The sequence below is a fragment of the Vicugna pacos genome, chromosome 22 (genome assembly GCF_048564905.1).
Source record: "Vicugna pacos chromosome 22, VicPac4, whole genome shotgun sequence".
NCBI lineage: Eukaryota > Metazoa > Chordata > Mammalia > Artiodactyla > Camelidae > Vicugna > Vicugna pacos.
In genome coordinates this window covers 23,061,663-23,082,081 of record NC_133008.1, presented here as the reverse complement: position 1 = coordinate 23,082,081, position 20,419 = coordinate 23,061,663, and the positions used below count along the sequence as shown (strand labels likewise).

The window sequence follows — 20,419 nt, the reverse complement described above, 5'->3', positions numbered from 1 at the left end:
AGTCTTGTCTGCTTGACTTAGTGATATTTAAGAAGGTTGGGATAAAATCTCCAAGTATTGGTGTTGATGTAGCTATGGATTTTCATTTGCTGCTTTATGTATGTTGAGTTTGCATCTATTTATAATCTGGTTTGGCCCTTGAAAAATGTATAACAGCTTTATTTGTAACATAAGATGCTTTTCCCTTTAATTTTATCAGATACTAATACTGAGATTACTATTCCCAGGGTCGTTTTTCTAAAAAACATTTGTTAGCAATATTTTCCCACCCTTTACAAAATGAAGAGTTATTCACATAATGTAAATTAATCATTTTAAAAGTGAGCAATTTTCCTTATCATAGGATCCAGCAATCCCACTCCTGGGCATGTACCTGGAGAAAAATATAATTCAAAAATACACATGCATCCCAATATTCACAGCAGACTATTTATAATAGTCAAGACATGGAAACAACCCAAATGTCCACTGACAGATGACTAGATAAAGATGTGGTAAATAGAATGGCATACTACTCAGCCATAAAAAAGATTAAAATAATGCCATTTGCAACAAAATGAATGGACCTGAAGATCATCATTCTAAATGAAGTAAGCCAGAAAGGGGGGGGGGGATGCCATATGGTATTGTTTATATGTGGAATCTAAAAAATAAAACACAAACAAACTTACCTACAAAACAGAAACAGACTCACACACATAGAAAACAAACTTATAGTTACCATGGGGTAAGGAGGGTGGGGAAAGATAAATTGGGAATTAGAAAATTTCACCTCTTGGGGAGTGATGGAAATGTTCCCTATCTTGATTGTCGTGATGGTTTCATGGGTGTATACATCTATCAAAATTCATCAAATTGTACATCTGAAATATGTGTAGTTTATTGTACAGGAACCATACCACAATAAACGTTAAAAAATAATAATAAACTCATTAAAGTCAAGGTGGTAGAGGAAGCATTGTAGAAGGACAATATCATTCTTGAGGTTGCTTATATTGCATTTGGTAATTTCTGTTTCATTAGCTATTTTCTATTATTTACCATTCACCTATTACTTAAATTATTGTAAAATATTATAATAAAGTTTTATTTCTGGTGTTTTGAGTGAAAAAATCCCACAATTTTCTAAAATACATATGATGCAACAAAAACAGTGCTAAAAGAGAAGTTTATAGTGACATAGGCCTACCTCAAGAAGCAAGGAAAATCTCAGATAAACAACTTAATTGACCTAAAAGAACTAGAAAAAGAAGTACAAACAAAACCCAAAGTAAAAAGAAAAAAACAAAGTAAGCAGAAGGATGGAATTAACAAAAATCAGAGAGAAAATAATTGAAGTAAAGACCATAAAAACTATAGAAAAGATCAAATAAACCAAGAGCTGCTTTTTTTCTAAAGAGAAGCAAAATTGGTAAGACTTTAGTCAGGCTAATCAAAAAAACTAGAGAGGACCAAAATATACAAAATGAGAAATGAAAGAAAAGAAATAACAACCAATATCACATAAATACAAAAAAAGTAACAATAGATTATTATAAACAGTTATATGCCAACAAATTGCACAACCTAGAAGAAACAGATACATTTCTAGGAATATACAATCTTCCAAGGATGAAACATGAAGAAATAGACAATATGGAAATATCAGTCACTAGTAGTAAAACTGAATTATAACTCTAAAAACCCTCCCAGAAAATGAAAGTCCAGGACCAGACAGCTTGACAAGGGAATTCTACTAAGCAAACATATAAACCAGAGCTAACACCTACACTTCTAAAGCTATTCCTCAAAATTGAAGAAGACAGAGCATGCCCAAATTCTCTCTGTGAGGCCACTATTACACTGATACTAAAATCAGACAAAAACACTACAGAAAATAAAAAAAATACAGGCCAATAACTCTGATGAATATAGATGCAAAAATCCTCAAAAAAACTTAACTGAATTCAACAATGTATAAAAAAGGGTTATACACCATGCTCAAGTTGGATTTACTCCAGAGATAGAAGGGTATTTCAATATCTGCAACTCAATCTATGTGATACACTATACTAACAAAAGGAAGGATAAGAATCACATAATCATCTCAATAGACACAGAGAAAGCATTTGACAAAATTCAGTATCCATTCATGGTAAAAACTTTCATCAAAGTTGATACAGGGGAACATAGCACAATATAATAAAGGCCATTTTTGACAAACCCACAGCCAACCTAATACTCAGTTTTCAGAAGCTGAAAGCCTTCCCTCTAAATTCAGGAACAAGACAAGGATGCCCACTCTCGCCACTTCTATTCAACACAGTATTGGAAGTCCTAGCCACAGCAATCAGACGAGAAAAAGAAATAAAAGTCATCAAAACTGGAAAGTAAAAGTAAAACAGGCTCTATTTGCAGGTGACAAGATACTATATATAGAAAACCCTAATACAATGTAAAAGGTGAAACACGTTTTCTCTGAAAAATATAATACAGTGGTGAAGGATATGGAAGATGACACAAAGAAGTGGAAAATTATCCCATGTTTGTGGGTTGGAAAAGTTAATATTGTTAAAATGTTCATGTTGCCAAAAGCATGCTACAGGTTTAATACACTCACTATCAAAATACCCATCACTTTTTCCAAAGAACTAGAACAAATAATTCTACAATTTATATGGAACCACAAAAGACCCTGAATTGCCAGGGTAATCTTGAAGGAAATTATAAAAAACAAAAACAAAAACAAAAACAAACAGAGCTGGCAGTATCACATGCTCTGACTTCAGACTATACTACAAACCTACAGTAATCAAAACAGCATACTACTGGCACAAAAACAGACCTGTTGATCAACAGAACAGAATAGAACCCAGAAATAAACCTATGTACTTAGGGTCAACTAATCCACAGCAAGGAGGAAAGAATATACAGTGGAGACAAGGCAACCTCTTCAGTACTGTTGCTGGGGAAACTGGACAGCTACACGTAAAAGAATGGAATTAAAATAATTCTCTACATCATATACAAAAATAAACTCAGAATGGATTAAAGATCTAAATGTAAGAATTAAAACCATAAAATACCGTGATCAGAACGTAGGCAAAACAATCTTACATAAAGTGTAGCAATACTTCTGCAATATGACTCAATAAGCAAAAGAAATAAAAGCAGAAATAAACAACTGGGATCTAATTAAGCTTAAAAGCTTTTGTGTAGCAAAGGAAACCGAAATGATACAAAGCAAAAAAAGTCATTTGTTCCTGAAACTTTTGTTCCCTTAAGATCATCAATTACTGAGACTTATTCAAGGGCAATAGTTGTGGCCAGGCTTAGATCACAAAATGGCTTAGTCCAAAAATGGCTTCTCGTATGTCAAGAATGCAGGCCTGGTTCTCCATCTTCAGGGACCCTCCTACCCTATCTACTTATAATATGAGGAGGAATAGACCTCAAGTGGGGAGACTATTTCCTCTTGTGCCCACTTTGAAGTAAGATCGAACATTAAAACGGTCACCAAATAAATTCAGCTTGGAAAGGTAATGACTGACATATTACCAGAGGTTTCATAGTAAGGTAGGGAAGAAGCTTTACAGCTGATGTTGTGTGGAAACTCTTTTTACAACTACTTTCAACGCCTGTATTCTTTGCATCCAATTTTTCACCAAGCTCTGAGCCATCATATTCTCTCTCTTTCCCTAAAGACAGCATCACTCCAGTAATCGGATCTTCATGTCTTTTTCCAATTCTTTCCTTCCCCACCAAGCAAGCATGTGACCCGATCATGTGCAGCCACACCCTTACCTTTTCTCTTTCCTGGGTACCTCTCTCTATTCCACTGCTTATATAGAGAAATCTCTCTCCCTCTGTCTCTCTCTCTCTCTCTCTCTCTCTCTCTTTCTCACTCCCGGCCCCCCTCTTCTCCATCCTCATGCTCAATGCTTAGTTCAGAAACAAGTCTATTCCTAAGATTTCAAGGCAGTGGGAAATTGTAGATAACCAGCCATTCATTGCTGGCACATTTTGGATTTTTTCCCTTCACAGGGCTTGAGAAATAAAAAGGTACTCTATTAAAAGTACCAAATATAATATACTGCTCAACAGATAGTATATACTCATTTTTTCTTTTTTACTATTGCTTTATCAGCATCAGTCGCAGCAGCTTAATACCCAGGAATAATGTTATTGCTTTTCCATGGCCTTGGATTAAGAAATATATCATTAGAAGTGATATCAAATGCATAAGCAACAACAACAACAAAAAATACATAAATTGGATGCTGTCAAAATTAAAAATCTTCTGTACTGCAAAGAATGTCAACAAGGGAATGAAAAGAAATCTCACAGAATGTAAGAAAATATTTGAAATATCACATAGCTCATAAGAAACTTGTAACTAGAAAATATAAAAAGTTATTAGAACTCATATGGTATTTTTCTTTCTCTTTCTGGAATAGAATAACATTCTCCAGGAAAATCCATGTTGCTGCAAATGACGTTATGTTGTCATTTTATGGCTGAATAGTATTCCATTGTATAAATATACACATCTTCTTTATCCAGTCATCTGTTGATGGACACTTAGGCTGTTTCCATGTCTTGGCTATTGTAAATAGTGCTTCTATGAACATTGGGGTGCAAGTGTCTTTTTGAAGTAAGGTTCCTTCTGGATATATGCCCAGGAGTGGGATTACTGGGTCATATGGTAAGTCTATTCCTAGTCTTTTCAGGAATCTCCATACTGTTTTCCACAGTGGCTGCACCAAACTGCATTCCCACCAGCAGTGTAGGAGGGTTCCCTTTTCTCCACATCCTCTCCAGCATTTGTCATTTGTGGACTTTTGAATGATGGCCGGTGTGGCTGGTGTGAGGTGATACCTCATCATAGTTTTGATTTGTATTTCTCTGATAGTTAGTGATACTGAGCATTTTTTCCCATATGAGATCGCTCATATGTGGAATCTAAAAAAAGTTAAAAAATGAACATAAATACAAAACAGATACAGACTCATAGACATAGAATACAAACTTGTGGTTGCCAAGGGGGCAGGGGGTGAGAAGGGACAGACTGGGATTCCAAAATTTGTAGATACTGAGAGGCATATGCAGAATACTTAAACAAGATTGTACTGTATAGCACAGGAAAATATATACAAGATCTTGTGGTAGCTCACAGCGAAAAAAAGTGTGGCAATGAATATATGTAAGTTCATGTGTAATTGAAAAATTGTGCTCTACACTGGAATTTGGCACAACATTGTAAAATGACTATAACTCAAAAAAATGTTTAAAAAAGTTATGAGAACTCAACAACAACAAAACCCAATTTTTAAATGAGTAAACTGTATCAATAGCATTTCTCCAAGAACATATAGCAATGGTCAACAAGCATGTGATAAGATGCTCACCATCACAACTCATTGGAGAAATGCCAACCAAAACCACAATGAGAAACCACCCACTAAGATAGCTATAATCAACAAGACTGATAATAACAAGTGTTGGCAAGGATGTGGAGAAATTTGAATACTACTACATTGCTGGTGGGAATTTAAAATGATCCAGCACTTTGGAAAATAGTCTGGAAGTTTCTAAAAAATTAAATGTAGATTACCATTTGACCTAGCCATTCTACTCTTTGGTATATACAAAACTGAAATGAAACTATATATTCAAGGAAAAACTTGTACACAAATGTTCATAGTAGCATTATTCAAAATAGCGAAAAGCAGAAATATGGAAATGCTCATCAAATGAAGAGTAGACAGATGAAAAGTGAGCCTTCTGTACAATAGAATATTATTTGGCAATAAAAAAGAATGAAGTTCTGATACATTTTACAACATGGAAGAACCTTGATCATGGGTGCTAAGTGAAAGAATCCACTCAAGAAGACCACATAATGTATGATTCTATTTAAATAAAATATCTAGAATAGGCAAAGTAGACAGAAAGCAGATAAATGGTTCCCTAGGGCTCAGAGGGTACAGGGTTGGGAGAAAGTAGGAAGAGACTGATAAGAAAGGAAAGCATATGGGTTTCTTTTTTGGCTGACAAAAATATTTTTAATTCATTGTGATGATGAGTATATAGTGTTTTGAATATACTAAAGACCAATTGAATTGCATACATTAAATGGGTAAATTATATGGTATGTGGATAATATCTCAAAAAATCTGTTTGATGAAAAAATAAAACTAACATCAGACGCACAGGCCAAGGGAAGAAGAAAAAAAGCTAACATTTATTGAGCACCTACTATGTGATCAATGCTGTCACACACAAATCTTTACACCAATCTTACAAGACAGTCATTATTAACCCCGTTGTACACATGATGGTATGATCATCCTTCTTACCATATTTTAAAACCTCCTCACACTGGCTACTCAGATGCTGGAAGGATAGAGTTTGCTGAAGAAGGTCTTCTTCATGGCATTCTTCAGCTCCTTGTTCCTGAGACTGAAGATGATGGGGCTGAGGAAGGGAGTGAGGACGGTGTAGGTGATGGCCATCAGAGTATTGCCTTCCTGAGAGTAGAGACCCTTGGGCTTGAGGTAGATGACAGAGGCGAAGCCATAGTGCACAATGACCACAGTAAGGTGAGAAGCACACGTGGAGAAGGCTTTGTGCCGACCCTCAGAGGAAGGTATCTTCAAGATGGTGGCCACGATGAAGGCATAAGAGAGGAGAATGAGGAGAAGGCAACCCAGCAGGGCTGTGATACACACCAGGCCCACCCCCAGGGCCACACTCGGTACATTATTTCCACAGGCCAGCTTCAATAGTGGGGGCACATGACATAAGAAGTGGTGGACCTCATTGAGCCCACAGAAAGTGAGGTGGAAAATGACCGATGTCACCAGCATTCCAATGACTGAGCCACCAGCCCAGGACCAGGCAACCAGGCAGGTGCAGCCACGGGGGCTCATGAGCATGTTGTAGCGCAGGGGATGACAGATGGCCACGAAGCGATCATAGCCCATGACAGTGAGCAGGAAGGAGTGGGTGAAGCCAAACGTGAAGGAGAAGAACATCTGACTGGCACAGGCAGTGAAGGAGATGGAGCGATGGGTAGAGAGCAGGTCAGCCAGCATGCGCGGGATGATGGCGAAGGTGTAGAGGACCTCGGAGATGGAGAGGGCGCACAGGAAGAGGTACATGGGGGTGTGGAGGCTGCGCTCGCTCCAGATGGTGGCCATGATGAGCAAGTTCCCCAGCAGTGTGAACAGGTACATGAGCAGGAAAAGCAGAAAGAAGGCAGGCAGGAGATGCTTCGGGAAGGTAGAGAAGCCAATGAGGATGAATTCAGACACCGTGGTGTAGTTTGACCGCAGCATGTTGGCCGTATCTGGTTGGGGAGAGAGGGAAGAAAGCCCAGTGGAAATAATCTTAGAGTTTCTAGTGAACCCTACCTGGGAGGACTTCCTGAAGAGGCTCCCTCACCTTTCCAAGCCATGGTTAATCCATCTGCAAAATGTTGTTCATAACAATGTGCTGAAATTTAAATAAAATCATGGGTCCTAAGTGCCATAGCACACATAGTAAGGCACCATAGTAAGAACTCAATAAAAATAATACTGATAATAATAATGATTATGATTACAACTCTTAATATTATTAACTCCATGCAGGACCAACCCCACTCTGCTTTGCTGTCTTTGAGCTTGCTGGTTCCTCTATGCTTCTCTCCAGCTCCCAATCCTTCCTGAATTTTAAAGATGAGCTACTCCCTAATTGCTTACTCTCCCCTACAGCATGGAAAGCATTTCAGCTGTTTGTTTCCAGCACCACTTTTTACTAGCTCATCAGGAAAAGGAATAGTATTCCTTATTCCACAGGGCTACTGTGGTGTTTAAAGGAGGTGATGCCCCTTATAGCCCTCAGTTACTACTGTTGTTGTGTGGTCTAACTTGCATGAGTCCCTCACAATGATTTGGCACTAGCACAGTAGAGTTCTGTTTTTGACCCCAACTGGGCTCTCCATCGCTGGTCACTCTCCGGTGCCGTTCTCTGAGTCTCTTCCCCTCATTCTACCCCACTTTTCTATCCCCAGTCTTCTGCTTCATGGAGAAACCAAGACTTTCAGCTGTGGGCTCTCTCATCTCCTTCCCTGAGTGGCTGTAGGGTCACATCTGCCCCAGCTCCCTGTGAGGGCAGCTCTCTTTCCAGGTACCTGCTCCATCAGGAGCCTAGAGCTCTCTCGCTCCCCCCCCCCACATTCTTCTCTTTCTCTGCCACAAACAAGCCTAATGCAAAAAGTACAACATTTTAAAAATACAAAATGAGTTAACAGATGAATGGGTAAACAAAATATGGTATGCCAGTTAGACATACAAGGAAATAAAGTACTTATAGATGGTGCAATATGAATGAATCTCAAACACATTATACTGAGTGAAAGGAGCCCACCACAAAAGACCACATATTGTATGGTTTCATCTACTTGAAATATCTTGAATAGATAAATATATCAAGATAGAAAACAGGCCAGTGGTTGCCAGGGAATGGGAGTAGGTTGGAATGGGGAATGACTGTTAATGGATTCAAGAGCTACTTTTGGGGTGGTGAAATGTCTTGGAATTAAATAGAGGTGATAGTTCCACAACATTGTGAATGTCCTAAATGACACTGAATTGTGCCATTTAAAATGACGAGGATGTGGAGAAATTGGAAAACTTGTGCCCTGTTGGTGGGACTGTAAAATGGTACAACAGCTGTGGAAGAAAGTCGGAATATTGCTCAATACTCAATATATTGAAAATAGAACTACCATATGGTCTCGTAACCCCACTTCCGGGTCTGTACGCAGAAGCACCAAAAGCAGAATTTGAAGAGACACTTGCACACCTCGGTTTATAGCAGCATTAATCACAATAGCCATGAGGTGGAAGCAACTCAAATGTTCAACGTTGGATGAATGTGGTCTCCTCATTCAATGAGAGACCACTGAGGTTTAAAAGGAAGGAAACCCTGTGATATGCCACAACATGAATGAACCCTGGGGACATTATGCTAAGTGCAATTAGTCAGTCCCCAGAAAGAGAAGTCTTGTATGAGACCACATTTTCTGAGGTATCTAAAATAGTCAAATTCATGGAAATAGAAAGTAGAATGGCAGATGCCAAGGGTGGGCTGGAGAGGGGGAAGTGGGGAGTTATTGATTAATGGGTGTAGGAAGATGAAAAGAGTTTAGGAGATCTCTGTACAACAGTGTGCATAGACTTAACTCTACGAAACCTCATGCTTAAAAATGGTTCAGCTGGTACATTTGATGTTATACGTTTTTTATACACATGGAGAAGTAGTGATGACACATGCTACAACATGGGTGAACCCTGAAAACATGCTATATGAAGAAAGCCAGGTGCAAAATATTGTCTGATCCCATTAATGGGAAATGGCTAAAATAGGCAAATCCGTAGGGACAACAGGCAAATTATTGGTTGCCAGAGGCTGGGTTCAGGGAGCTTGGAGAGTGGCTGCTAATGAAAACAAGGCTTCCTTTTGGGGCGATGAAAATATTTTTCAACTAGGTAGAGGTAATAGTGGCACATTGTAAATGTACCAAATGCCACCAGAATGTACATATCAACATGGTTAATTCTATATTATGTGAATTTTACCTCAACTTTTTAAAAAACAAAATCATCCTCCTTCAGCCCTCGTCTACTTCTGCACTGTCTCTCCCCTGGTTCACAGCCCAGACTGGCCCCAGAAAGGGAGGGGAGTCTCAGACTGCCCAGGGTCAGCCCTGAGCAAGGCAGGGAGAACACAGTGTCTCGGGTTCAGCCTCCCCGCCCTTGCTGTGGGCGCCTCTGAGCCCCCACCCAGGTGTGTGTGAGAACAGACCTGGAGGCACCCGAGGACAGCTCTCCTCAGGGGTGGGCGGCCTCCTGTTCCTACAGACTGGGACCCGGCTGCCCATTGTGTCTCACATATACCTACACGCAGGTGTTCCCCACTCCTTCACATCGCCCCACACACAGGTGCGTTAGGTACTTACTTCCACCAGATATGCACCAGCATTACCGCTGCACTAGGGCCCCCGCTCAGACCTGTGCACTTACACTGATACAGAGACCCCACCCGCGAGGATGGACACACATCTGTAGAGAGTCCCAGCCTCAGGCACACCTGGTGGACACAGACATATACTCTCACAGCACGACACACCTGTAAAGTGAAGAAGATGACTAACACCAGTGTCCCTGGCTGGCAACTTTCACTCTGCGATACGCAAGACAACCACAGTGCACACAAACGTGCAGAGGTGTGAGCGCCCAGCAGAGCCGGGGTTCAGCGTTCAGGAATAAGGAGCCTCTGCTCAGACACTCCTTGCCAGGAATTTTGTTCGGCTGGGTTCCTGATCCTAAGATCCACAGGCAACACTCCTATTATCCACATCCCTTCCCCCTATCCCGTGTTTGCATCACCTCCTCCAGGAAGGCATCCAGGCCTCTACTGACTGCCACAGGGAGAGCTCTAAGGGGGCAGCAGAGGAGGACCTGGGCCCCCTTCACTCACAAAGAAGCTCAGAAGGGGGTGGCGGGGCCAAAGGCTGCATCTTCACTTTATCCCTTTCTTCTGCAGAAGCCTGTTCCAAAGGCATCTCTGGGGATTCAGGTGCAGGGTTCCCCAGGGCAGCTCCAGAGCTGAGTCAAGTGGGGCCTTGGGGAGACTTCAGGGCACATGAGGCTTCCCCAGGATCAGCCCTCAGTGGTATAGGCAGCCATCAAACCTTCCCTCTGGGCTCTGATGGGACCCAAGCTATTCTGTGGCACCTAAGAGGAAGGTTAGGTTGGAAGATGGAGGTAACAAGACTGCTCCTGCTGGGTCAGGGGGGAAATAAAAAAGGAGGCCTGTGCCCCTCCCTTATTCTCTCACCCCTAGGGGCTCTTTCCCTTTCTGAGAGGGTCCAGTGTGGACATTGACTCTTGAAAGCCCAAGCTCCACCCATACCCCATGAACAGGCAACCCTGGGCCAACCCACAAGGCTCCCAGACCAGGGCCGCACCCACTTCAGTCTGGAAATCCTGGCTCCCAGCTACTGGGAGTGTTCTAGCAGAGGGGTTGAGCCAGAGATGGAATCTCTAAAGCACAGCCCTGCTCTGGACCCAAGCTGTTGATGCAGAAGGACTGGGGAGGTAAGGAGGAGAAGATGCCCAGCCGTTAACAGCCATGAACAGCAAGGCTTCCAGGCTCTTGGAACAAAATGCAGCCCAGTGTCTACTTTCCTCCCATTCTCCATAAGCTCATCTCCAAGAGCCCAGCCTGGTGCAGGTACTCATGACCTGGAAGTAAGCATCAGCCCCTGTATTAGATTCACAGGAATGATGAAACTAGTTACCCCAAACTGAGCAGATTAAAACAACAGACATTTGTTCTTTCATGATTCTGGAGGAAAAAGTCCAAAACCAAGGTGTGAGAAGGACTGGTTCCTTCTAGAGGCTCTGAGGGAGAAACTTTTCTATGCCTCCCTCCTGATGGCCACTGGCAACCCTTGACCACATCACTCCAGTCTCTGCCTAAATCCTTACATGGACTCCTCCTTGTGTCTCTGCAGTGTCTTCTCCTCTCATAAGGACACTAGTCATTGGACACCAGTCATTTAGGGCCCACCCAGAACCCAGGAGGATTTCATTTTGAGATCCTTAACTAATTACATCTGCAAAAACGCTATTGACAAATAAAGTCACATTCTGAGGTTCCAGGTGGACATGAATTTCGGAGGGACACTATTGTAACCCACTACAGCATCCTTCCTGATACAGTTCTCTGCCTCATCTCTCACCTCCACATCCACTTTCTACACAACACCAGATTGATCCTGTTAACAAAACCGGATTTGACCTTTCCCCTGCTTAGAACCAGCCATGGCTCCCTAGTGCCCAGAGCCTCACTGCATCCTGCAAGCTCTGTGCAGTCTGTTCCTTGTTAGCCTCTGCCATTTCCAATCTCAACTCCCACTCCCTCTTCCAATGCAGCACTCCCACTTTGTTATCTCTAGTCTAAAATGAGAAGGGAGTGTTTTCTGACTCCTAGATTCCCCTGGGTCCCCTATCTTAAGGTATAGCATAAATATGCATAGGATAAAATTCCCACTAAGGATTGAATGGGTGAGTGGAGTTGAAGGACTCTTCAATTCCTTGGACACTGACTTGCTCAGGTGCCCTCTTTTCTGAGGCTGTGCAGTGGTAAATAGAAAAAGGCAACCTCACACTTTTTTGCCTCAGGGGACCTTTAAGAACTTGCAGCCTCTACTTGTTCCTCCAACCATCCATACATAGCAAAGAACCCTGGTGTCTCCTTTGTGGAGAAAGTTCTCGGCTCCTTTTGAGGGCAGAGGAGCTCCAGTCTCTGGGTGTAAACAGGGCTTGATACAGATGCTTTCAATTCCTTGGGGTCAAGGTATGGTCCGGTGGAAGACAGGAGCTGGATGAGCCCAGAGTGGGATTCCCAGGCTGTGTCCTGGGATGAGGACAGCTGATGGCTCCTCAAAATAAGAGTAGTTTTGAGCCCTCTCTTGAAGAGCAGATTCTCTTGTGCAGAAAGTCCTCTAGCCAAGCAGGATGGCCTGACCTCTCTTCCCTATCAAATTCTACCCAATTTCCATTGTCTTGGTGATCCAAGCCAGACAGTCTGACATTTGCTTATGCCTCCCTGTGATATCATAACATAAATATTTCGTCTTTTGGTGTTATCCTTCATTCCTGACCCTCTGATAAGAATGTCTTTTTGATGCTAATGAGATGACTGGTGGCTGTGGGCTTATCCCTATAAAACGTCTTCTGCGTCCAACTCAAATATTGGCCTCACTTTTGAGCCAATATTTGACATCCCACCTAGGGACCCCTTCCTGGATCCTCAGTGATATGTATTCTCAAACACCAGCATGGGAGTCAGATAGACCTAAAGTTCCCCATGACTCCCTTCATTGACATTTGTGTGACCTCCGCCAACCCTTCTCATCTACATAACAGGTAGCCTCTGACCTCTTTTCATGTCATCTTGGGATAGCACTATTCTGTTAACACACTTCTCAAACACGTACAACTTAAACATACTGATGAGAAATTAGTGTTTTACTGAAAGTTACATGTGGGGGGAAGGGGAAAAGATTTCCATAAGATATGAGATAACGACCCCCTTTAGGATGCTTACATTCTCACCTAAGCACTGATCCTTCTTCGCTTTCTCTCTCTCCCCTGCTCCCTCCCTTCCTCCATCATCCTCCCTTTCTTCCCCTTTCTTATATGTGTTTTGCCCTATTCCCAACATCCTCCTTCCTCCTTTCTTTCCCAGATTTGCCCCGTATTTTAAAAATCCAATTGAACAATCAGTTCTATATAAATGACTCCATTCATATTAGCCTTCTCTTTCTCTCTCTTGTTTGCATTCTGATATCCTTCACTCAATTTAGCTCGACATGAAAACTTCCCTTAGGACCTATTGTTCCAAATGCAGTGAGGAACTGTAAATGGCAAACCATTTTTGCAGAGACAAATGCTTTATTTTCTTTTGTACATTTGTTAGAACTAGAAGATAATAATGATAAAACACTAGACTCAGTAATTTATACATAGAAAAGTCCCAATTCTGGTGGATTAGTATCTTTATGTTACTTTGTTTATTCTTTGTTTGGGGGAAGGGGGAACAAAGTCTTCTCTTCCTAGTCCATCCAAGAACCATGTGCATCAGGGTCCTGACACAGCCTTGTGATGCTCCCCACCTGCTTATAGATAGATAACACATTCAGATATAGGTATAGATAATGGGATGTAGTTCATCAATCAGTTATACGTAAGAGATTATGATGGCTTGAGCCTAAGCAAAAGGAAGAAAAAATGGAGGAAAAAAATGGCTGCTGTACATCAAAATCCTGCAGAGTGTGGGCATTTTCATTTACCTGAATCACTTTAAGAGTCAGTTCTATGAAGACAAATGTTATTAACATTATTATCCCCAACACATCTGTCACATTTCCATACCACCATCAGGAGCTTACGGGACAGAAAGTTCTGTGGAAGCTTCTCTTTATGGCATTCTTCAGCTCCTTATTCCTGAGGCTGAAAATGATTGGGCTAAGAAAGGGGGTGAAGACTGTATAGGTGGTGGCCATCAGAGTGTTACTGTCCATGGAATGGGGGCCCTTGGGCTTGAGGTAGATGATGGAGGCAAAACCGTAGTGCACGATCACTATGGTGAGATGGGACACACATGTGGAGAAGGTCTTGTGCCGACCCTCAGCTGAGGGGATCCTCAAGATGGTGGCCACAATGAAGACATACGAGAGGACGATGAGGAATAAACACCCCATCAAGGCTGTGACACAAACCAGAATCACAACCATGGTGAGAGCAGATGTTTCCTTCCCACAAGTCAATTTCAAAAGAGAAAATACATGGCAGAGGAAATGCTGAATCACATTAGAGCCACAAAAGGTGAGATGAAAAACTATCAATGTCACCATCATCCCCACGATTGAGCCACCAGCCCAGGCCCAGGACACCAGACAGGCACAGTCACGTGTGCTCATGAGCACATTGTAGCGCAGGGGGTGGCAGATGGCCACATAGCAGTCATAGCCCATGATCATAAGCAGGAAGGAGTGAGTGTAGCCAAATGTGAAGGAGAAGAACATCTGGCTGGCACAGGCAGTGAAGGAGATGGAGCGGTGGGTGGAGAGCATGTCCACCAGCATTCGAGGGGTGATGGCAACAGTGAACAGAATCTCGGAGATGGAGAGGGCGCACAGGAAGAGGTACATGGGCGTGTGGAGGCTGTGCTCCCTCCAGATGGTGGCCATGATGAGCAGGTTCCCCAGGAGCGTGAACAGGTACATCAACAGGTACAGCAGGAAGAAGGCAGGTAGAAGATGCTGAGGGAAGCTGGAGAAGCCGATGAGGATGAATTCAGACACTGTGCTATAGTTCTGACCAGACAAGGATGATGCATCTGGTGAGATCAGAAATAGGGTGAAGTCACAGCGGCTAAAACATAGGCTCTAACATAGATTAAATGGCAATTAAGGACCTCCATACTATATGATCTGGCACTATATAAATGTGCCCATAGGCCACAGCTGAGCACCAAAGAGTGATAATATGTAGAGGATGGAGAAACTAGCTAGATGACACCATGAAGAAAAATTAGAAAATCCAGAAGGCAAAATGTTCTATAGAACACCTGGTCTGGTCTCATCAAGTCAGGACGAAGAAGAGGGTGAAGAGGAATTCAAGGGACATAACAACCATGTGCAATATTGGGAATCAGATATTTAGATAAGCTAGTTGTTAAGTAGTTTTAAGGAAATAGGTAAGATTTTGATTGTGGTATGAATGAATGATGAGTTAAAAATAATATGAAGAGATTATTCTTAATCTAGTTGTTAATTTTAAGTGTGATCTTACTATTTTGGCTTTGAAGGAAAATATTACTAGCTTAAAAGCATATTGAAATTTAAAATGTACACACACATGCACACAACAAGAGACGAAGAAGACCATTTTATGAAGATTATTGGAACATTGTAGAACCTGTATGAATATAATTAACCTGTAGAACAATATACCCTAGATTATTAGTAATAAATAAAGAACACCACTTCTGTGAAACAGATATGAGATAGGAATAGCTAAATCAATACTAGATAGACAGGCTAAAAAGTTGAAATCACAAATTTTAACAGAATTCAGAAATGTAATTTGGGAATTATCAGTTATAATGCAATTAATAAGATTCAGAAATGAGTCAAATAAAATGCTGTCATAAAAATAGTAAATTATGATCAAGTGGTATTGGTTTAGCCCATAAATGACAAGATGGTGCAGCATCAGATGACCTGTCATGTGATTCATCACATCAACAAACTAACGAAGAAAGATCATAGAGTTCTTTTGATCAAGGAAGGAAGATATTTTCCAAAATTCAACTAGCTTTTGTGATTTTTAAAGTTTTATATAATTTGACATATAACACTGTGTCAGTTTTAGGTATACAATACAATGATTTCATATAGATACACCTATTTATGATTTTTTAAAAACCCTTTTAATAAAATCAAAAGGGAATTTCTTAGCTACTCAAAGAATATATACTACAAAACCAGCACATAGTATCTGAGAGGGGACGTGTACATGCATTATTTTACGATTAGGAACAAACCAAGGTTACTCACTGTCTCTGCTGTTCTTTGACATGGAGCTGAAAGTCATGAGTGGTGCTACAAGGAAAGAAAAGGACTAAGTTATATAAGGATTGGAAGGGAAGAGACTGGAGCATCTACCTAGAAAGATAAAAGAATCAAGATGTGATATGTCAGAACAAGAGGGCACAGTGCTGCAGAAGGCAGGGTCAGCCTCCGAAACTCACAGTATTTCTCACAGTATTTCTCACGCTAATACACCAGTAATAATCACTCAAAATACAGAATTTAAGTACAAGTAAGATAACATTTCCAATAATGGCCCAAACTATAAAGAAACAGCTCTCAAGCATTTTGGCTTCAGGATCCTTTTACACTCAAAAAACTTTTGAGGCCCCTACAGGGCTTTAGTTTGAGTGGGTTTGTAACTATCACTTTTTTAAAATCATATTAGAAATTAAAACTGAGGTTCTTTAAAAGTATTTAGTAATTGGCATAATTAAAAGAATAATAATAAACCTATTACATGTTCATATTAGAAACACATTCATATGGGAGTAACTACATTTTCAAAAAACATTTAGTGAGAAGAGTGGCCTTATCTTAATTTTCACAAATATGCCTAATGTTTGCCTCGATAGAAGATAAACTAAGCTCATACCCGCTTCTTCACTTAGTCAGTGGTGATATGTTGCTTTAACTGAAGTGCATGATGAAAACACACCCACACGTGTAACCAGAAAAGTAAGGACCTGATGGACCCCCAGGAACGCATCTCCAGGACCCCGAGTGCCCTCATATCACACTTTGAAAACCCCTATTATAGAATACTAGGAGGTAACCAAAAACTTCATGACCTCCAAAGACAACAATTTTAACCACTAATAAAAACGTAGAAGGTGATCTGAATATATTAAAATAGTCTACGATTTTGGATGAGTTGAGCTCATATTGTAATGGTGTCAGCTCTTCTACAAATTATACCATCAATGCAACTGCAGTTACGATTCCAGTGTATTGGCTGTGAACTTGATAAAAACTCCTTCTGAAAATAAAGTCAGTACAAAAGTATGCTAATTTTACAAAAATGAAGTAAACGGGAAAGCCGTGCACTCCCAGGTAGTGAGACATATTATAGAGTCATGGTCATTCTTTAAAGTGTGAAAATGGAATAGACACAGACACTGTTTAAAATTGACTGGCCATCTCAGAAAGTATCCCTTCATTATTCAATGCCTAATATATGATAAAGGTGGTAGCACAAGCCAAAAGGAAAAGATGGATTATTTACTTCTTTGTGGTGGGAAAGGTGTTCATTTTATGAAGCAAGATCAATCTGAATTTCTGCCCAACACCACACGCAAAGGTGAAAACCATTTGTTCCAGGACATAAATAGGAAATATAAACTATAAAGCTAATAGGAGAAAGTGTAAGAGAATTATTTTGTGGATTTTTAAAAGCACAAAGGTTAAGGTGATTTTTAGAAGGCATGAAAACATCAGCACTAATTTTGTTCCACATTATCAGGTAGATAGAAAGTTGGGGGAAAATAATTTGCATTGTGTAAAAGTGACAAAGGAATACTGTCTAGAAGAATAAACAAGAAGCAGAAATCTTAATACAGATATGAGCAAACGATATGAGCAGAGAAATGACAGAAGAAGTTACCCAGACAAATGAAAAGATGCTCAGTAAAAAGGGCAGTGGAAAGCGTGGGGGTAGAATAGAAAACAGTAATGGAATTTTATTGTATACGTATTCAATTCCAAAAATTAGAAAATGCCATCTTGATTGGACTATGGGCTGAAAGAATTTTCTTATACTGCTGTTGAGAATGTAGAATGGTGAGAATTCAGAATATACATGCTCTGTACACCAGCAAATTGGGTCCTAAGTATTACCTCGACTTAAACCTATTTATAGAGGAGAACAGAAGAGGATGTTCCATGTAGCATTGCTGTAGTGGGGAAACTGGATAAGCCTGCTTCTCACAATTGGGGAGAGCACAGGTAAGAGGGGTTGGATGCAACATTGGAGCCCCAGACAGGTATTAGGTGTACACATAGCAGTGTAAATGAATTTTTGCAACAATATTGATTGAATAAAGAAAAACAGGGCACCGTAACGATATAGCACATGAAACCAGTCTGTACTAAACTGGAACAGCAGATACATGTCATTACACATTCGTCAAAACCAATAGAATGAGTGGAATACTACTCAGCCATAAAAACTGACAACATAACGCCATTTGCAGCAACATGGATGCTCCTAGAGAATGTCATTCTAAGTGAAGTAAGCCAGAAAGAGAAAGAAAAATACCATATGAGATCGCTCGTATGTGGAATCTAAAAACAAAAATAAACAAACAAACAAACGAAAAAAAAAAACAAAGTGTAAATACAGGACAGAAACAGACTCATAGACATAGAATACAGACTTGTGGTTGCCAGGGGGGCAGAGGGTGGGAAGGGATAGACTGGGATTTCAAAATTGTAGAATAGATAGACGAGATCATACTGTGTAACACAGGGAAATATACACAAAATCTTATGGTAGCTCACAGAGAAAAAATTGTGACAATGAGTGTGTATATGTTCATGTATGACTGAAAAATTTTGCTGAACACTGGAATTTGACACAACATTGTAAAATGATTATAAATCAAGTAAAAATGTTATAAAAAAAAACCCAATAGAATGTACCACACAAAGAGTGGAGCTTAATGTAAACTTGGACTTCAGTTAATTACAACGCATCTGTATTGACTCATCAGTTACAACAAATGTACTACACAATGCAACATATAAATCATAGAGGAAACTGTGTGCAAGGAGAAGAGGTAAGTGGGAACCTTCTGTACTACTTGATTGATTTTTCTGTAAATCTAAAACTTCTCTAATAAAATAACGTCCAGTAATTTTTAAAACTAAACATTTATTTTAAAATATATGCATATAGAAACAATGCATAATGTGCAAGAACACATACAGATCTAAGAGTACACATGAAGTATTTTAAATGACTGTCAGAACAAAAAGGAAATGAGGTGAAAGAAAGGGAATGTATTTATGAAACAAGAGAAGGACCTTGTGCAAACCAATGATGAGCAAAAGCTGCAAGCTGGAAATGTCATTGACTCAAACCTCTGCATCTGAAGTCCTTCATAAAATTAAAACTATATTCCTATGAATAACTTGAGGAAAACTGCTGCCCACAGGTCCTGAACTTTCTGTCTCTGAAACAGGGCCCCCTCATAATTGCACCCATTGCATTGCCTCTAAGTATTCTCCACAGTAGGGGTCAGCCTGGAACTTGGAGGACACAGATCTCCAGGACAGTGAGGACATTTGCAGGACTGAGGATGCTCTTTGGAGAGAGGAAGGTTGCATTTATGACCTGAAAAACAAATGTTATGAACACCGAAGCACCCCACCCAGAAACTAAGACACTGGCATCAACTGCTTTTTATGCCTCATCTCTCCCTCATCTCAGCATTTTTCTTTCCAAATTAACAGTTTCTGGCTCTTGCTTCTCGACATCCATATGACTCCATCTCCTCTCTCCGGGACCACTGTCCCAGGCTCCTCCCATGTCACCTTCTATGCCCCCTAACCACTCTGGCTTCCAGAGAGAATTTTCTGCAACATACATAAAGAATGCAGTCATCACACCCAAGGTTCAAATCCAAACGACTTGTAACCGCTGAGCCTCCTCACCCCAACTGAAAATGGGGTTACACAGAGAGCTGCCTTCAGTGGGTCCATGAGGATTCCTGTAAAGGGCTGAGGGTTTGCCGAATAAATATCACTGACATTGAGGTTATGCTCCTTGTTCTGATCTGATTTAGTGCCTTCCTTCTGTTCTAGATGACAGCAGCTGGCCTCAGTTTAAACTCATGGTCTCTGACCGAGATGGGGCACATAGTACCTCTGGTAAGCACACAGTGCAGTTTCCCCCCAGGAAGCTGATCCAACCTCCGCTCTCTCCTCCAGCCCTTGCCTCACCCTTCCAGCCTGCCTTCCCACCTCCTGCTTGGTGGGATGTCCGTGATTCTTGAGGCTGCGCTCTCCCATCTCCCTAGCAAGTGGACAGAGTTCTGTCTCCTCTGATCTCACGGAGGATGGCCCCACACACATACTGAGCAAACATCCCACACATCACCAGAGTGCACCCAGTTCACACTTTGTCTCCCTCAGAGCCTCTACTCCAGGTTAGCAGTGGCCACATTTGCCCCAGACCAGAACACAGAGGCTGAGACAAGACGCACCTAGAGCATGATTTCTCAAGCT

The 20,419-nt window shown here is 40.9% G+C and overlaps 2 protein-coding genes across 2 annotated transcripts; both read right to left on the bottom strand.

Moving 5' to 3' along the window:
• Positions 1-6,368: 6,368 nt before the first annotated feature.
• On the bottom strand, positions 6,369-7,322 carry LOC102534072 (olfactory receptor 10H2-like). The gene has a single exon (XM_006218341.4). The coding sequence runs from the start codon at positions 7,317-7,319 to the stop codon at positions 6,369-6,371; it is 951 nt and encodes a 316-aa protein (XP_006218403.2). The 5' UTR covers positions 7,320-7,322.
• A 6,653-nt stretch (positions 7,323-13,975) lies between these two features.
• LOC116285108 (olfactory receptor 10H4-like) lies at positions 13,976-14,926 on the bottom strand. The gene has a single exon (XM_031689775.2). It carries the CDS (start codon positions 14,822-14,824, stop codon positions 13,976-13,978), a length of 849 nt encoding a protein of 282 aa, XP_031545635.2. The 5' UTR covers positions 14,825-14,926.
• Between the last annotated feature and the right edge of the window lie 5,493 nt (positions 14,927-20,419).